General features: G+C 46.3%; 1 protein-coding gene across 1 annotated transcript in view; it reads right to left on the bottom strand.

The window, feature by feature from the left end:
- LOC137562074 (NXPE family member 3-like) overlaps positions 1-7,740 on the bottom strand; it is a 34,394-nt gene extending 26,654 nt beyond the window's left edge. The window contains exons 1-2 of the mRNA XM_068273412.1: positions 7,711-7,740; positions 7,074-7,583 (exon numbers count right to left, since the gene is read on the bottom strand). Coding sequence (XP_068129513.1) covers positions 7,074-7,583; positions 7,711-7,740 — 540 coding nt within the window. The remainder of the gene's footprint in view (positions 1-7,073; positions 7,584-7,710) is intronic.
- Between the last annotated feature and the right edge of the window lie 8,107 nt (positions 7,741-15,847).

Raw genomic sequence — 15,847 nt, 5'->3', positions numbered from 1 at the left:
TCTTTCAACCATAGACCCTGAACAAGCATGTAGCAGGTCAGGGGTTTCTGACAATATTGTCAGAACTGACAAGATTAGCTGCATGCTTGTTTCTGGTGTAATTCAGTTCACCACTGCAGCCAAATATATCAGCAGGGCTGCCAGGCAACTAGAATTGTTTAAAAGGAAATAAATATGGCAGCCTCCATATCACTCTCACCCCACGTTCACTTTAAATTACAGTTAGCCCCGCCCTCAGCCGGTCATGACCACGCCCATTGCTTTGCCGCATGTTGTAGCCACACCCCTTTTTTGCCGCTACCCCGGAAATTGGTCCAGCACCTGCATAGCACCCCCTAAAAAAATTTCTGGAGCCGCCACTGGTTCCCACAGACCCAGAAGTGCCGCCGCGTGTCTCACTGACGCGTGCAGCACAAGTACAAACGGCCCCTGAGGGCTGTTTTCCACTACAAATCGCAAAACACAATCACGATTTTGATGCCATTTTATTGCAATATTACAGTGGAATTTTAATGCAATTTTCACTGGATGTTAGAAACACAAGGAGAAAACATAGGAAAATGCAGCATGCAGGACTTTTGCGATCAGGCTAAATCGCATTGCAATTGCATTGCAATCGCATCGGACTACTATAAAAGGGATCCTGTGATTTTCATTATTTTGCTGAGGTCTTTGTGTTTTGTAATTTGCACGCAAAAACTCAGCACAATCGCGTGTAGTGTAAGGCCCGGTTCACATTAGCGGTCGCCGTCCGGAATCGCCGTGCCGGAGCCGGACCGCATGCAGAACGGACGGAACGGACGCACGGCATAGCAATGAAAGCCTATGCGTCCGTTCACATGCGTCCGTTTCGTCCGGGCCGGATCCGGACCGGATCCGGACTCCGGCATAAGACCCAACATGCGCTATTTTTTGGTCCGGCTCCTCCGGCAGCCGTATCCGGAGCGGAGCCGGACTGCACCATCCGGCCAATACAAACCAATGAGAACCGGAGAGCCCACAACACACTGGCTAAAAATCCGGATGTTCTACCCCACTTCCTATGCGTATTGAAGCGGCGATTTTGGATGGGGACACATGGGAAAGCATTTTGGAGTGGAGCAGCAGTGATTTTAAACGTGCTGGAGATGTTGGCAGTATGTCGGAGGTGGAGGTGAGTGCTAAACAGCGGAGGGCCTGATTCCACAGGTCCACCTTCTGCTGACCTCCCAGACCCCAACATTTTTATTCTATTTCTACTATCTTTTGCCAAACGGATCCGGATCGCATCCTGATGAACACCTGATGTAACCTGACCGGATCCAGATCGGATCCGGATCAGAACAGTACGGTTCCGATCCGGATCGGATCCGGTCAGGTCATCCGGTCCGTTTGGCAGAGAACCGCAAGTGTGAACCGGGCCTTAAACAGCCCCTGGCCAGCTATAATCCATGCGATACAATACTATAAGTTTTGTAAAGTACTTTCCTCCCATAAGACTCAAAGCGTATAAATATGTCTCGGATTATTACAGGATTGTGGCATGGACTGTGTTGCAGAGTTTCAGTTTGGGCTTGGATGCCTCCAGAGATGGAGCTGTTTTGACAGGGTGTGGCAAGGAGTTATAAAGAGTAAGGGATGCATGACAGAAGGTTCTGTCTCCATAGGTTTTGAGGCAAGTTCTGAGGTTGTGGGAGTAGTCGATCTGAGGTTGTAGAAGTTGTGATACAGTTACAACAAACTCCAATCTGTCGTAGAGGAAACGTCAGAAATTGAGTGCGGAAACGATCGGTAGCAATATCGGACATGGCGGATTTTATCTATCTGATCCATCCATCGCACGGAAAATCGTACCGTGTGTACCCAGCAGTACACTGTCACCAATAAAATGTAGATAAGGTCCACTCATTCTTACGGTGTCAGCTATTTTAGTAGCTGTTTTAGCGCTTTTTAAAAATAGCTTCTGGTCTGACAGAGCACTCACAAAAAACAAGGGGAAAGACCAAGGTCCATATGATATGCAATTAGCTATTTCTCCTAAATTTTCTCCTAGGTGATCTTTTAAAACTTGTCAATGAAATGCATTTTAAACCACTGGCAAACACAAAAATACTCAAAACAATTTTGATAGTACTTTTTCACCACTTTTTGTTACTTTTTCCACTGAAAGGTCCTTAAAAATTATTCTAAATAAAAGATGAATAATGATCTCCTAGGAGAAAACTCAGGAGAAAAAGTTAATTGCATATGGGCCAGGGAGTCAATAGTGCAAACTGTAAATTACACCTTCAATAGTAGTAGTAGTTAGGTGTGTTATACTCACATTTTCCCGGGTGTATATTTAAATGGCAACCACTATGAATGCATATGAAAGATGCCGCTGCTGCTTAGGTTGGGGTGTCTGTAACCCCAAACAGAAGGTTACAAAATATAATTGCAGATTTGCCTTCTGTAAATCGGCCACAAGATGGCAGCACTGAGGTTTTAAGCCTGTGGAACTAAAAGGTTGCATGGACTGTTACCAGAGATCCAATATGCAAATTAGGGGAATTTGCTGGGACTTTCCAGAAACCCCGAATGGACAGTCAGAGAGTAAGGGGCCGTTCACATTACAAACGCGGACGGCCACGCGTGCGGAACGCAACGCATGCGAACGCACGCCATCCGCGTTTGTATGCGTTGCGTGGCTGATCCCATCACTGAAAAGTGAATGGGACAGCCGTGCGTTTTTGCAAAAACCGCGTGCAGCATGCGTTCCCGGACCGCACAGGTCCGGAACGCATGCAGTGTGAACATCAGACAGTGCACTCTATGCACTGTCTGATGTTGTGCGTGTCGGCCTCCCGCACGCGTTTCCAAAACGTGGCTGGAAAGTAACGCATGCAGTGTGAACGGGGCCTTACTGCGCAGGCTCAAGGGGGCGGAGAGCAGTGTGTAGCTGGAGGGAACAGGCTGAGACCAGAGAGAGGAAGGAGAAGGACTTACACCAGGAGCTGGTGGTGCGGAGCAGGCAGGAGGTGACACAGAGAAGCCGTAGCAGTCGCCCGGACAGTGAGAGGGGACCCGGCGGCCATAGGAGAGACCCGCACAGAGCAGTAAGGACAGTGGCAGCAGGCTGGACAGTGACCGGAGGCCGGAGGAGGCAGACCCTGCCCAAACCCAAGCCATAATAGAGGCCACAGACAGATGAGTACAGGCCAGCGGGTCAACCCCAAGCCACAGAGTGTGTTTTAAAGTGGTGTTACTAGAGACTGTTAGTGTGAGAAAGCTTTCCACACTCAGCGACATTGTGCTAAGAGAAGATACTGTTGATGATAAGAAGTACATTGCATGTTCAGGCCTAGCTGCTGCTGATAGTCTGTCATACGCCTCCCTAACAGGCTCAGCCCTAGACTTTTTGCCGCCTGAGGCAAGCTTTAAAGAAATCACCCCCCCAAGCCGTATGTGTGAGGGGCCGCCCGAGCTGGAGGGGATAGCAGGCAGGAAGGGGGCATTGGGCCTAGCGGCGGGGAGGGGGGTCGGGACCCCCCCTCCCTCGCCTGGGTCCCCCGTTCTCCGCTCCCCTCCAGCTTTAAAAAGTTGCGTCGCTGGCTGCAGCTATAAGAGGCAACGGGCGGGGATCACTCACCTCTTCCTCGTTCCAGCCTGCGCTCCACTGACGTCACTTCCTGCCCGATATCCCATCCAGCTCGGGCGGCCCCTCACACCCACGGACGGGCGGGTGCCGCCCCCCCAGAAGTGCCGCCTGAGGCAAATGTTTCACCCCGCCTCATGGGCGGGCCGGCCCTGCTCCCTAAAGTACCCGCATAGTTGACACAGCCCGGCCAGCATTAAAGCCTGGTTGATAAAGACACATTGGCCTCAATTCACTAAGATCATGCTAGAGATAATAAGGCAAGAGAAAACTTACCTCCACACGTGAGAGAGTTATCTTACCTCTTCATTCCTTAAGTTACCTCTCCTGTAGTTAATTTACCTCCTCTGTAGTTAATTTACCTCCTCTGTAGTTAATTTACCTCCTCTGTAGTTATTTTCACATGCAACTAATTAACAGCCTGTCTTTAACTCTGGAGTTATTTTAAGGATTGGAAAGTTAATTTAAAGACAAAAGAGTTAACTTTAGGCTTGCCTGAGGTAAAATGTTTCCTGAATACTACATGCCTTATCACCATGGTAACAACTCTAGAAGAGTTATTAAAGACAGGAGATAAGTTTAGTGAATTGAGGCCATTGTCCCTGTCAAGTCCGTTTCGAGTTAGGAGTTGAGTTACAAGTTGCAAGTTCTTCAGTTGATGTGTTCTGCAGAGTTAACAGGAGTGAGATATTTAAAGGGAAGGTTCAGGGAGGGATAAAAAAAAAATAAAAAATCCATATCCACTTACCTGGAGCTTCCTCCAGCCCGTGGAAGGCAGGAGGTGCCCTCGCCGCCGCTCCGCAGGCTCCCGGTCGTCTCCGGTGGCCGACCCGACCTGGCTAGGCCGGCTGCCAGGTCGGGCTCTTCTGCGCTCCAACGACGGGCTCTTCTGCGTTCCACGCGGGCGCGATGACATGATCAGACGTCCTCCGGGCTGTACTGCGCCTGCGCAGTACAGCCCGGAGGACGTCCGATGACGTCAGCGCGCCCCCGTGAGGCGCAGATTGGAGCGCAGAAGAGCCCGACCTGGCAGCCGGGCATGGCCAGGTCGGGTCGGCCACCGGAGACGACCGGGAGCCTGCGGAGCGGCGGCGAGGGCACCTCCTGCCTTCCACGGGCTGGAGGAAGCCCCAGGTAAGTCGATATGGATTTTTATTTATTTTTTTATCCCTCCCTGAACCCTCCCTTTAAAGTGACCCTGTCAGCATTAGAGTGGAAGAGGAGTCACATTGCATCTTATGATATTAAAGTGTGCTGCAGGAGCAACCAGGTGATACCTGAGCAAGATACAGAGTTAACAGATTTGGATTACAAATTTTGCATCAACTCTAATTCAGAGTTCATTCAGCTTTAACAACAAAGTGCGCTTAAAGCAGAGTCCTATTGTAGTGGGAAGGTGTTAATGGTATAGAGGGGTGCATCGGTCACTTTATATTTTATTTTATTCATCTTTATTTTACTATAACCCTTTTTGATTATTTGCTTTATCTTTTATTTTGTTTGCTGTTTTGGGGAGCCCAATCCAGAGGGGAGGTGTCTTGAGTGGAGTGTATTGAGTGCTACAAATGTTACCTAAGGAGTCTGCAAGGTCTTGGAGCAAGGTGACTGTCCTGATTGGACCAACCAACCAACTGTCATCTATTTAGTACCATATTGCCACAAGTTTCCCCCCAGGGTTTTGCTGAGCAATATAGATTGGACTTGGTGACAAGGGACTGAGAACTGATTAGGTACCGGACTGAATTGCTCAGTAGACCAGCCCTTTCCCCAGCCCACGCCCAACATCGGTACTGTGAATTGTATATGCGGTAAAGTGGTTTAGGGTTGTACAAGAAGACCTATTGTAGCTCACTACTATAATTTCTGTGTAACTAACCGTTTCCTTCCGCAGCTTTTACCAGTGCACCGGCAGTGAAGACCAGAAGATTGTATTATTTGACCTTTGATGTGCAAGGAAAGTTTATGTTGATAACTGATTGATTCCTTTCTACTGTGACCATTGTAAGGTCACAAATAAATCTTTAATCATTTCAGTTTCTGGTAGATTCCACTTAGCTGAGTCCCTGGTGCGGGTTACATGTCCACCCCTGATGGTCACTGATTTAGCTCCTCGATGCAGGAACAGGGAGTAGTGCAGGCAGACTCTCAAATAAGGGTACAAACTAAAATACAGCCTTCCGGTGTACATTGACGTAACTGTTAGAAGGAGGCACACAGAACAATAAGTTGCATTAACCACTTCCAAACCACAGTTTTTTTCCCCTTGAAAACCAGAGCAATTTTCACATCACGCTCCTCCCATTCATTCGCCAATAACTTTAGCGCTACTTATCACACTAAAATGATCTATGTATTATTTTTGTGGGACAAACTAGGCTTTCTTTGGGCAGTACTTTTAGCTAAGAATAAGAAAAATTAAAAAAAAAATAATTTCTCAGTTTTCAGGCTTTATAGATTGAAAATAAAATGTGCTACTGTGGATTAAACCCACACATTTTATTTGACCATTTGTACTAGTTATTATAACATTTAAATTATGTCCCTAGTACAATGAATGGTGATAATATTAAGGTATATTTTTTTTCAAATTAGTGGGGTAGGGTTTTATACTATATCAATAATTACAAGCATTTATTTACAAAAAATAACAGTAATATACCCATATGACATACATATTTATGTATTTAAAAATAAGATACACTTTTTAATTAGTGTTTATTTAGTGTTTTTTATTTTGGTAACTATGAGATAAAGGTGAAAGTGGTTAAAACATAATTAAATGTATTTATTATCATATGTGGGTGTATTTTTACTTTTTGTGAACAGTACACAGGAACTATTACGTGTATCTGTTTACTTTACTTTGTAAATGAATGCTGGCGTGACGTCTCGCTGACGCCGGCTTTCATTCATCACAGACACTGTGACCGGCTTTGGGAACAACTGTTTCCCAGTTACCGATCACGGAACGGTGGGATTGGAACAAAGGCAATTGGCAGTGGTAAGTAAACAAATGGGCATATGTTTGCACCCCTGATCCGCAAGTTAAGTTTACCAAGGGCATAGATATACGTAGCATGGATCCGCAAGTAGTTAAAATGGCTCACATTTTTTTACATTAGTCTGTGTTCGACCGGCACATTCACCTAGAGAGTTAGGTCAACCTATTTCTAATGTTAATGCTTGTTATTGTCCTAGGCATCTCCTCCTACCAGATGTTAATGCACCTGAAACCAGGCCAAAGCCCTACCATGGAGAAAAGGGCTTTACTTCTCTGGAGGCTTGAGTAGCCTTCGTGAAATATGGGTCAAGTGACCTCAACAGAGGGGTGACCTTGGCTGCTTATTGGGAAAGCACAAGTGGCGATGCTGAAAGTGGAAGACGACCTCTGCCAGGAGAAGAGAATGATTACAAGACAGAAACACTATGAACAAGGAAATAATCAACCCTACTAAATCACCTTTTCTGGGTGGATTTCTCTTTTCTTCTTCAATACATCTACTGCCTCGCTGGAGTGGATGAGTCGAATGTGGACCTGAGCTTGTCCCGTCCAAGGTAGCAGAAAGGAAGCCAGGTAGGTCCCATTGCCGTGGTCCTTCACCTGTCCAGTCACTCCAGCCTTTAAAGCTTTAGAGTGCAGCTTGGCTTGGAAGAAATCTCCTCCGTAATTCTTTGGACCACCACTGTGGTCACGAGCTGTAATGACTACTTCTAGTGTTTCTCCAACCTTGTATGTTGCCCGTTGATTCCATAGTCGGTAGTTACATTTCTTTGGGCTGGTAGAAAAGTTGAAATGTTTGAGAGGTGATGGTGGTTCCGGCCAGTCAATCAGTTTGAGAAGCTCAGTGAATTGTGGGTTGACTGTAGTCATGGATGTAGACTGAGGACTACCTGTTGGATGTGTGTGCTTCTTGGGGGAGGGTAGTTGATACTTATTCATGGGATTAGGGTTGATGATCCTGTAAGTAAGCTATAAAAGAATGGAATTACTAAATGAGGAATTCTTTATCCTTCTTAGTGGCAGCCCCGAGTCTGACTCGTGGAAACTGCCAGGAGACATATGCATAGTCTTTGCACAGCAGGCATTTGCAACTCACTTCCCCCAGGATCCTGACACTGGCAGCCATTCTGGGAGAGCCCTGTCCTTGCGAACTTGTGAGTTTACAATCTAGAGGGAGCTGGGTAGAGACATCAGAGTAGGAGACAGGGGTTTAGCAGCTGAGGCAATGAGCTTCTAATATGCTAGGGACCCACTCAGGGCAGTTTCCAGGCCATAGAACTCCCATGGCGAGGTTGCATCAATTGTTTTTTTCTGCAGAGGACAGTTCAAAAGTTCACTAGCCTGCTCTGTAAAATCAATTAGAATGCTGAGTAGTGTGTAAACTGCAAATATTAGAGAATGATGCAATGTTATAAAACAAAATAATATTACTAAAAATATGAGAATATTTTCTTTGCTACTAATGTTTCAGTAATTATCCATACTACACAACCAATTAATTATATCATAATTTTTTTTCCGCTTCAGTGTCTCTTTAAGTACCAGTGGTCTCTGCTGCCTTAAAGAGAATCTGTACTCTAAAATTCTTACAATAAAAAGCATACCATTCTATGCATTATGTTCTCCTGGGCCCCTCTGTGCTGTTTCTGCCACTCCCTGCTGCAAACCTGGATGGTAATTTCCAGTTTTAGGCAGTGTTTACAAAGACATAGCAAGTGATACTCTGAGAGAAGCTCAGTCTGTGACTCACACAGAGCCTGCAGGGGGCATGGAGAGGGTGTGTATAGCGTCTGCCTATAACAAGCAGAGCTGCACATTCTTGCCTGAGTGCCTGAGCCCGACAAAGCCGTCAGAGGAAAGAAGATTAGATTATATAACAGAGATAATACAGCCACAGTGCAACTAGGAACGGCTGCAGTAAGACAGACCACATTAGAACAGGCATAGGAACTTGTAGCATAGAAGAAATAAGGCTGAAAATTTTGTTACAGAGTCTCTTTAAAGTGACTCTGTAACAAAAATTACAACGTTTTTTCTACCATCCTACAAGTTCCTAAACCTATTCTAATGTGTTCTGGCTCACTGCAGCACTTTGTACTATTACAGTCTCTGTAATAAATCAATGTATCTTTCCCCTGTCAGACTTGTCGGCCTGTGTCTGGAAGGCTGCCAAATTCTTCCGTGCTGGTCTGTTCCTCTATGCACACTCTAGTGTGTGTTTTATTTACATAAGCCAGCAGCTTCTCTGCTATCTTATCAGTAATAGAAGAGAGCTGGATAAAAATCCTCCTCTGTGAAAGTAGCTGGCTGACACATACTGAGGGATTACAAACACAGGCACAGGCAGAGCTGTCTGCAGGAAGCCTGTAATGTTCAGTGCATGAGAGAAGAAGGGGACAGAAGGTAAACACACAAATGATCTTTTGAGATTCAAAAGGAAAGCTGTATACAGCCTGCTTATGTATGGATGTATTTTCTATGTGTGGACATACTGTACATCAATCTACTTCCTGTTTTGGTGGCCATTTTGTTTGTTTATAAACAAACTTTTTAAAACTGTTTTTGACTACTTTTATGCGGCGGGGAGCGGCGAAATTGTGACAGAGGGTAATAGGAGATGTCCCCTAACACACTGGTATGTTTACTTTTGTGCGATTTTAACAATACAGATTCTCTTTAACCACCCTGGCGTTCTGATTAAATCGCCAGGGTGGCTGCGGGAGGGTTTTTTTTAAATAAAAAAAAAACTATTTCATGCAGCCAACTGAAAGTTGGCTGCATGAAAGCCCACTAGAGGGCGCTCCGGAGGCGATCTTCCGATCGCCTCCGGCGCCCAGAATAAACAAGGAAGGCCGCAATGAGCGGCCTTCCTTGTTTTGCTTATATCGTCGCCATAGCGACGAGCGGAGTGACGTCATCGACGTCAGCCGACGTCCTGACGTCAGCCGCCTCCGATCCAGCCCTTAGCGCTGGCCGGAACTTTTTGTTCCGGCTGCGCAGGGCTCGGGCGGCTGGGGGGACCCTCTTTCGCCGCTGCTCGCGGCGGATCGCCGCAGAGCGGCGGCGATCAGGCAGCACACGCGGCTGGCAAAGTGCCGGCTGCGTGTGCTGCTTTTTATTTGATGTAAATCGGCCCAGCAGGGCCTGAGCGGCAGCCTCCGGCGGTGTTGGACGAGCTGAGCTCGTCCAGACCGCTCAGGTGGTTAAGGACCAGAACGGAACGGAATACTGATGAATCACCGCACATACCCGCCACACTGGCCATCATCGCCGCACGCCGGGACCCTCAAGCCACCCACTATGAGCTCATGGTGAGCCAGTCAGGAGCCGCTTTTATTGGTTCCTGACCGTATCTATCAATGTAAGCAACCCCAGCGAAATCGGCTCCTGACCCGCTCACAGGGATCTGCAGTCATAGAGACTTCAGGACAAGCTGCAGGGGGAGAATGCAACTCGATTGGTCGGGAGCGACTATAATGGTGAGTATGCGCAGCGGCGGTTAGTTGAAATCTACACCCTGGCAGCCACAACAGCATGAAAACAGGGTGTAGATTTCAATTAGCGTCATCCAGAAATAGTTAAAAAGAAAAAAAAACATTTTCATCTGTATATTTCTTTCTTCTGATATCGTCTTCTTTTATCATATTTATTTATTGTAAGTATTTAGATAGCACGGACATATTTACACAGCGCTGTACAGAGTATATTGTCTTGTCATTAACTGTCCCTCAGAGGAGCTCACAATCTAATCCTTAGCATAGTCATATGTCTATGTATGTGTCCTCTAGTGCCGGGGTCCCCAACCACCGGGCCGCGGCCCACTGCTGGTCCGTTGGCAGTTTCCAGTGCATATCGCCGCTACAGGAAGCCGCTGCCCTGCCTCCTTCCCTCCTTACAGCAGCCGCAAGACGCGCTGCTGACTGCTGTAATAGGAGATGCTGCGAAGAGGAGAGCGGCGCCTGGGGGAATCTAATAGAACAAGTGGCCGCCAGCTCATAAGGTAACACGAGCGCCGGCCGCGGGGTGGAGAGGGGGCACTACCTACCCATACTAGGGCGCTATACTAGCTATACTGGGCACTATACTAGCTATACTGGGGCACCACCTACCCATACTGGTCACTATACTAGCTATACTGGGCACTATACTAACTATACTGGGGCAACACCTACCCATACTGGGCACTATACTAGCTATACTGAGGCACTACCTACCCATACTGGGCACTATACTAGCTATACTGGGCACTACGTACCCATACTTGGCACTATACTGGGCACTATACTGGGGCACTACCTTCCCATACTGGGCACTATACTAGCTATACTGGGCACTATACTAGCTATACTGGGGCACTACCTACCCATACTGGGCACTATACTAGCTATACTGGGGCACTACCTACCCATACTGGGCACTATACTAGCTATACTGGGGCACTACCTACCCATACTGGGACTATACTAGCTATACTGTTCACTATACTAGCTGTACTGGGGCACTATGCTAGCTATATGCACTATGCTAGCTATACTGGGGCACTATGCTAGCTATACTGGGGCAACTAAACCTCCTATACTGGGTCAACTATGCTAGCTATGCCGCTGTACCCCAGACCCCCCCCCCCCCCCCCTGTAACCCGCTGCGCCCCACCCCCCGGTCCCTGGAGAAAAATTTGGGCAGAAAGTGGTCCCCGGGCCAGAAAAGGTTGGGGACCCCTGCTCTAGTGTATGTATCTTAGTCTAGGGCCAATGTTAGGGGGAAACCAATTGACTTATCTGAATGTTTTGAGAGGAAACCAGAGAGCTTAGAAGAAACCCACACAGACACGGTGAGAACATACAAACTCCTTGCAGATGTTGACCTAAGACAACCCTGCTCAGTAAGGGTTGATGTATGCTTGTTTGATGCTTTACCTTGCATTAATTGTAATTTTGGAAATGTTCAATAAAAATATTGAGGGGAAAAAAATGTGCGCTCCCTGTGCGCATTTATACATAACCAGTCGTCCTATGTCGCCCTTCCCGCTCCTCCATTTGCGTTTCACATGTCGCCAGCGTTTAGCGCTGTACGCCAGCAGTGGGTGATGTGCAAATGGAAGAGGAGGAAGTGGAAGATGAATGGACACTGCATGGTGGGTGACACAGGACAGGTAATATATAAATGCGCACACAGAGGGAACATTTATACACTAGGGGGGCAGTGCCGGGGGTTTTGTCGCTCGTCCTGATATCACTCACCATTACCGTGCATCCGATCGACCACAACGGCCCGACATCTTGCAGCGTGTGCGAAATTGGTCGCACCGCCGATCGGGCATGATCTTGGTGGCACCGATTTTCAGCCGATTCAATAATAATCAGCAAATCGGATGGTTGAGAGATGTATTGGCCACCTTATCTCCCAAGTGATGGTCAGGCGATAAGAAGCTTGCACGCAGCAGGTGTCTTATCACCTGGATTTACATTTGACTCTCTTTATATATAAGTGACTTACTTATTGTAGCTAATTACTGAACAAGGTTAATGTTTAGAGGCTCATAAATACTTACACGTCAGTAACTGTAATCCACAAGAGCTGACTTACATCCCCAAAGTGAACTTAGCACTGAGCACTGAAAATATGGCCATAATCATTAATATACGTTATGATCTTTTTACAGCGATTTTACGTTAGAAAGAAAGTTGTGACTTATCCCTACACAGGGGTGGCAGTGGAATAAAAAAGGAAGAAAACAATTGAAAGTGTAGTGTAAAAAATGAACACTACACAGTGAAATAGCAACACATCTAAAACAAACTGAAGTGTCATTTTTTTAAAGGGGATCTTTCGCAAAAAAAAGTAGGCAGTTAGAAAATGTGACAGATGACAGGTTTTGGGCCAGTCCATCTTTTTAAGGGGGATTCTCAGGGCTTTCTTTGTTTTCAACAGCATTTCCTGAACAGCAGTTTAACTGCCAAAATAGCAAGATACCAGCCGGCCTCCCTAATCACTTGCACAGTATTATGTCAGTTAGATTTTGCAATTGTTGTTCAGGAAATGCTGTTGAAAACAAAGAAAGCCCTGAGAATCCCCCTTAAAAAGATGGACTGGCCCAAAACCTGTCATCTGTCACATTTTTTAACTGCCTACTTTTTTCGCGAAAGAACTCCTTTAAAGAGTTTATGGCTGCATTCACTGCTGGATGTTGCGTTGGGATGCGACAATAAAGTTACAACGCAACGAAAAATAGAAAAAGGTGGTAAAGCACATTAACGCTGCGTTACCATGGCAAACAGTAGGTACAGTGAAGCATACAGGCAGTGAGAAGTATGCTTTCCTGTACCTGGTAACGTGTACGTTTAGAGGTAACGCACTGCTGCATAACGCTACGCGTTACAATGCACTGTGAACATCCATAGGATTAGCTAGTTGTGGCCTGGTGCACACCAAGCGTTTTTGGTAGAGTTTTCAAAACCGCTGCCGCCTGTGAAAACGCTTGACTAATGTGTCTCAATGGGATGGTGCACACCAGCGGTTTGAGGTTTTTAGCAAATGGCAAATGTGGCTCCTGCAGCATTTTTGCGGTTTGCAGAGGCGTTTCTGCCTCAATGTAAAGTACAAGAGAAGCTTAAACCGCTCTAAAAAACGCTACATCAGAGCGGTTTGCCAGGCGTTTTTGTTACAGAAGCTGTTCAGTAACAGCTTTACCGTAACAATATATGTAATCTGCTACACAAAAACACCCAAAAAAATACTAGGCATGTTTAGAAAACCCCTCTAAACATGCCTAGAATCGCTCTGAAATCTGCTTCAAAAACCTCTAGCGTTTTGAGGATATGCTAGAGGTTTTGGTGTGCACTGGGCCTGAGACTTTATAACGCAGCTCCGCAATGTCCCACAGTGAATGCAGCTTGAAAGAGAGACTAGACATGTCCACACACGGGCAGCATGGTGGCGTAGTGGTTAGCGCTCTTGCCTTGCATTGTTGGGTTCCTGGTTCAAATCCCAGCTGGGTCAACATCTGCAAGGAGTTTGTATGTTCTCCCTGTGTCTGTGTGGGTTTCATCTGGGCACTCTGGTTTCCACCCACATAAAAAAAAAAAATACAGATAAGTTAATTGGCATCCCCCTAAAATTGACCCTAGACTGCAATACATGATACATACATAGACTTAGGACTATTGAAGGGGCTAGATTGTGAGCCCCCCTGAGGGACAGTTAGTGCCAAGACAATATGCTCTGTACAGCGCTGTGTAATATGTCGGTGCTAAATAAATACTTCAATAGATAAATAAATTCAAGAATCAGTAAATTGGGGCATACAGTTCTCTACAACTGTAATTATTCATTCATGGACTTTAGAGATGACATGATCAAACTCCAGCTTACAATCTTTCAGTTTTGAAGCTAAGTAAGACTTGGCAGAGTTGGCCATAGGCTGTACCATGTGGGTAGGATCATTCCGAGGGGACCATATTAACCACTTCAGCCTTCAGTGGTTTTTTGCCTTATGCATCCAAGAAAAGTTCACATGTCAGCGCTCCTCCCATTCATTGGCCAATCGCTTTATCACACACACTTAAATGATCTACAGTATATCTTGTATTTTTCACCACAAATTAGGCTTTTGGTGGCATTTTTTCGTTTTTATTTATTTTATTACCTTTGCATTTTTAAGAGGAAAACAAGAGAGAGAAAAATGAGAAAATACACTATTTCTCCATTTCCATCCAATCTATATATATAATAGGCTAAGTGCCTCAACCTTCAAGCAAGAAGAAGAAGTATTGCCCTGCCCCCAGGGCCGGTCCAAGCAAGAAGAAGAAGTATTGCCCTGCCCCCAGGGCCGGTCCAAACAAGAAGAAGAAGTATTGCCCTGCCCCCAGGGCCGGTCCAAGCAAGAAGAAGAAGTATTACCCTGCCCCCAGGGCCGGTCCAAGCAAGAAGAAGAAGTATCGCCCCGCCCCCAGGGCTGGTCCAAGCAAGAAAAAGAAGTATTGCCCTGCCCCCAGGGCCGGTCCAAGCAAGAAGAAGCTAAACATTGCATTCCAGCAGCTCTGGAGTTATGTTTAGCTTCTAAAGGCAAAAATGGTTAATTTGCATATATTCAGCAGTGTTGCACTGGGAGACATCTCAAGCTCACTCCAACCTGAATTATCGCAAATTCTTTCTGTTTTAAGAAAGCAAACTTTTGTTTTTCTTAGCATTTTAGTAAGGGGGCTTTTAGGACCATTGTAGCCCCTTACACACTCCAATGAGTTCTGGGTCACCATGAGCTTGCTGGTTAGTCTGTACCTCTTGGTGTTACAAGCCCTACTTCATAGAGCCACATTAATCCATGCCATGTGCTGATGAGGATCAAACAATCCAAAACAGTCTGTGGCTTCTAGGACTTTTGGCGAAGATCAGGTGGAGGATATTTACTTGGAACGAGGGGTATTCTAAGGGTCCTCCTTGTGGGGGCCCTGGATAAACGGGGAGAGGATGGCAGCTGCGTCGAGTGGAGGAGGCATGCCAAAACTGCGGAACTCAATTCGCTTTGTCGTAAAGACGGATTGGAGGAGACATGGTCCGAAGGCGTTCATCGATAAGGTACTGGTGGAGGGGTTGAAGCTGAATAAGAGCAAGATGTTTGCAATACAAGATTTCCCAGGACAAGGGGCCTATGATATCACAATGCATAATGAGGAAGATGCGCTAAAAGTGCTGGCAGATTATAGAGAGAGCAGGGAAGATTATGTTAATTGGTTGGAGTCGGTCACGCCATTATTTAATGAAAAGGCGAGACAGATTTATGTGCATATGTACAATCCTTTCGTGGAGCCAGATGTGGTCAGGCTGTTCATGCTGCGATATTTTGAGGATGTGAGCTCTGCTGAAAAAATATACAATCACATAGGAGTATACAGAAGCAAAATGAAGTTTATTGTGAAGTTCAAGAGGCAGGAGGGGTGCTGGCATGATGTAGTTCACCCACCCCCTGTCTTCTCTATTGCCGGGGAGAGAGGTTATGTCACGTATCCTGGGCAGCCTCTCTACTGCCGGAGGTGCTATATGTTTGGGCATGGAACTGGATGTTGTGTCTCGGAGGAGCGGTGCAGACATTGCAAGGAGCCAGTGCACCCTGGCTCCAGCTGCAAGAAGGTGAAAGTGTGTGACCTCTGTGGTGTGGGCGGCCACTTGGCCAAAGATTGTGAAAAGCGTGGTAAAACAAGGATTTACACGTATGCTGCTGCCGCTGGTTCTTATGG

Source organism: Hyperolius riggenbachi, chromosome 3 (genome assembly GCF_040937935.1).
Source record: "Hyperolius riggenbachi isolate aHypRig1 chromosome 3, aHypRig1.pri, whole genome shotgun sequence".
NCBI lineage: Eukaryota > Metazoa > Chordata > Amphibia > Anura > Hyperoliidae > Hyperolius > Hyperolius riggenbachi.
This window is presented reverse-complemented; position numbering and strand designations above follow the sequence as displayed.